General features: G+C 30.6%; 1 protein-coding gene across 1 annotated transcript in view; it reads right to left on the bottom strand.

Annotated features, from left to right (window-relative positions):
* LOC107563430 (E3 ubiquitin-protein ligase RNF43-like) overlaps positions 1-1,766 on the bottom strand; it is a 22,606-nt gene that overhangs the window by 11,050 nt on the left and 9,790 nt on the right. Inside the window, exon 2 of the mRNA XM_016248308.1 lies at positions 687-760. Coding sequence (XP_016103794.1) covers positions 687-760 — 74 coding nt within the window. The remainder of the gene's footprint in view (positions 1-686; positions 761-1,766) is intronic.

Raw genomic sequence — 1,766 nt, 5'->3', positions numbered from 1 at the left:
TATATATATATATTCAATAAAAAATTACAACTATTGTTACTTAAAATAAATGTAAACTGAAATAAATAAAATACAATATAAAAAAATGTAAACTTGTATGAACCTGTATTTCAGCTTTTTGCCAAGGCAACATCTCCTTTTCATTTTGTTTGACTATGTGCAAAATAATTACAAATAAAACTAAAAAACAATTAGAAATGTATACAGACATATTGAGTATAAAAAAAATACAAATTAAATTAAAACAAACAAATTACTGAAAATTGCACAAATTAAAATGAAAATGGAAAACTTAAAATAAAATAAATAAAAATTGATAATAACTGTAATAGTATCTCAATGATACTAAAATAACACAAACTTTTCTAACATTATTTTAAAACATTCATCTTCAAGTCACAACAACAACAGCATATAAACTACTTCCATATTTTCCCAGATATTCATCTTTTGTTACAGATATTCTTCAAGGTAGCACCATATTTAATTTGTGCCAGGAATGAAAACAAGGCTGTGAGGAACAGAAGAGCAGCTCAAAGGAATGTAAGCTCAATGGAAAATCTTTCCATAAAAACTTTCAGCAGACAGAAACTCCAAAAAAGAGATTTGAAAGTTGTGAGTTGTGAAAATGACACGATTTAGGATCTTCATACAGTGCCACTGTAAACACTAAGTCTGTTCCTCACAGCCTCGATTTCATGACTGAGCTCAGGAAGAGTTTCGATGTCGTTAGTGACACTTGCACTGATAAAGCGATCATCTGTAAACATGTTCACAACCGTTTCATCCAATCAGAACAGCAGAACCGAAGCACAACTCACACAACCACATGCAAGTAACTTAAGTTTTATGCTTCAACCACTAGAGGGCCAAAAGTTCCAGTGTCACTTTACATGGCAGCAGGTCACTGTGTGTAGCAGCATCAGGATCCTGGAGTTATATTTAGAGCAGCATTCCTCAGAGTTCACACACACACGACCATCTGACATGTGGAGAAATGAGCACACCTTCAAGAATGACACGAGACACAAACATTTTGCATTCCCAGTTTCCAAAAGCAGCCTCCACACAAACACACACACACACAGCTATCTACATGAGCTACACAAACACCACTTCATTCAAAAAACATTTCATATTCTGTAATATTATTGATTTGACTGCACTGACACCTGACTTGATCTGAATAATGACACTTTTGTCTTTACAGCTAAAACTGAATTTGTTTAGCTTGTTTTAGACTCATTTTGCAGCATTAATTACTGTTATTTTGCCATTTATTACTGTACAGCTGCTTTAAAACAATCTATATTGAATAAAGCGCTATAGAAATAAATGTGACTTAAATACTTTTAGATCAAAACTTGAGTTGATTTTCCTTCAGAATACAGATTTTACATTGGAACTCATATAAACGTTATTTTTTTAATTATATATATATATATATTCAAAGAAAACGTAATAAATATATGTTATATGCATATTTTATCTTATATAAATAAATATATTATTTGTTGTACTGCCTTTAATTTATGCCGATTCAACAAAAAAATATATTTAAAAAATGTAACTAAAGAAATTAAAGTAACGGAGGACATAATGCAAATTGTTATTATTTGCAAATTTATTCTCAGCTGATTTTGCTTCGTAAAACAGATTTTACATTGGAACTCAAGTGCAAAACAGATATTTAAAAAAAATAATATATATATAAGTGTGTGTGTGAGAGAGAGTGCGTGTGTGTGTGTGTGTGTGTGAGAGAGAGT

This window comes from Sinocyclocheilus grahami, unplaced genomic scaffold (genome assembly GCF_001515645.1).
Source record: "Sinocyclocheilus grahami isolate Dianchi unplaced genomic scaffold, SAMN03320097.WGS_v1.1 scaffold875.1, whole genome shotgun sequence".
Lineage (NCBI taxonomy): Eukaryota > Metazoa > Chordata > Actinopteri > Cypriniformes > Cyprinidae > Sinocyclocheilus > Sinocyclocheilus grahami.
This window is presented reverse-complemented; position numbering and strand designations above follow the sequence as displayed.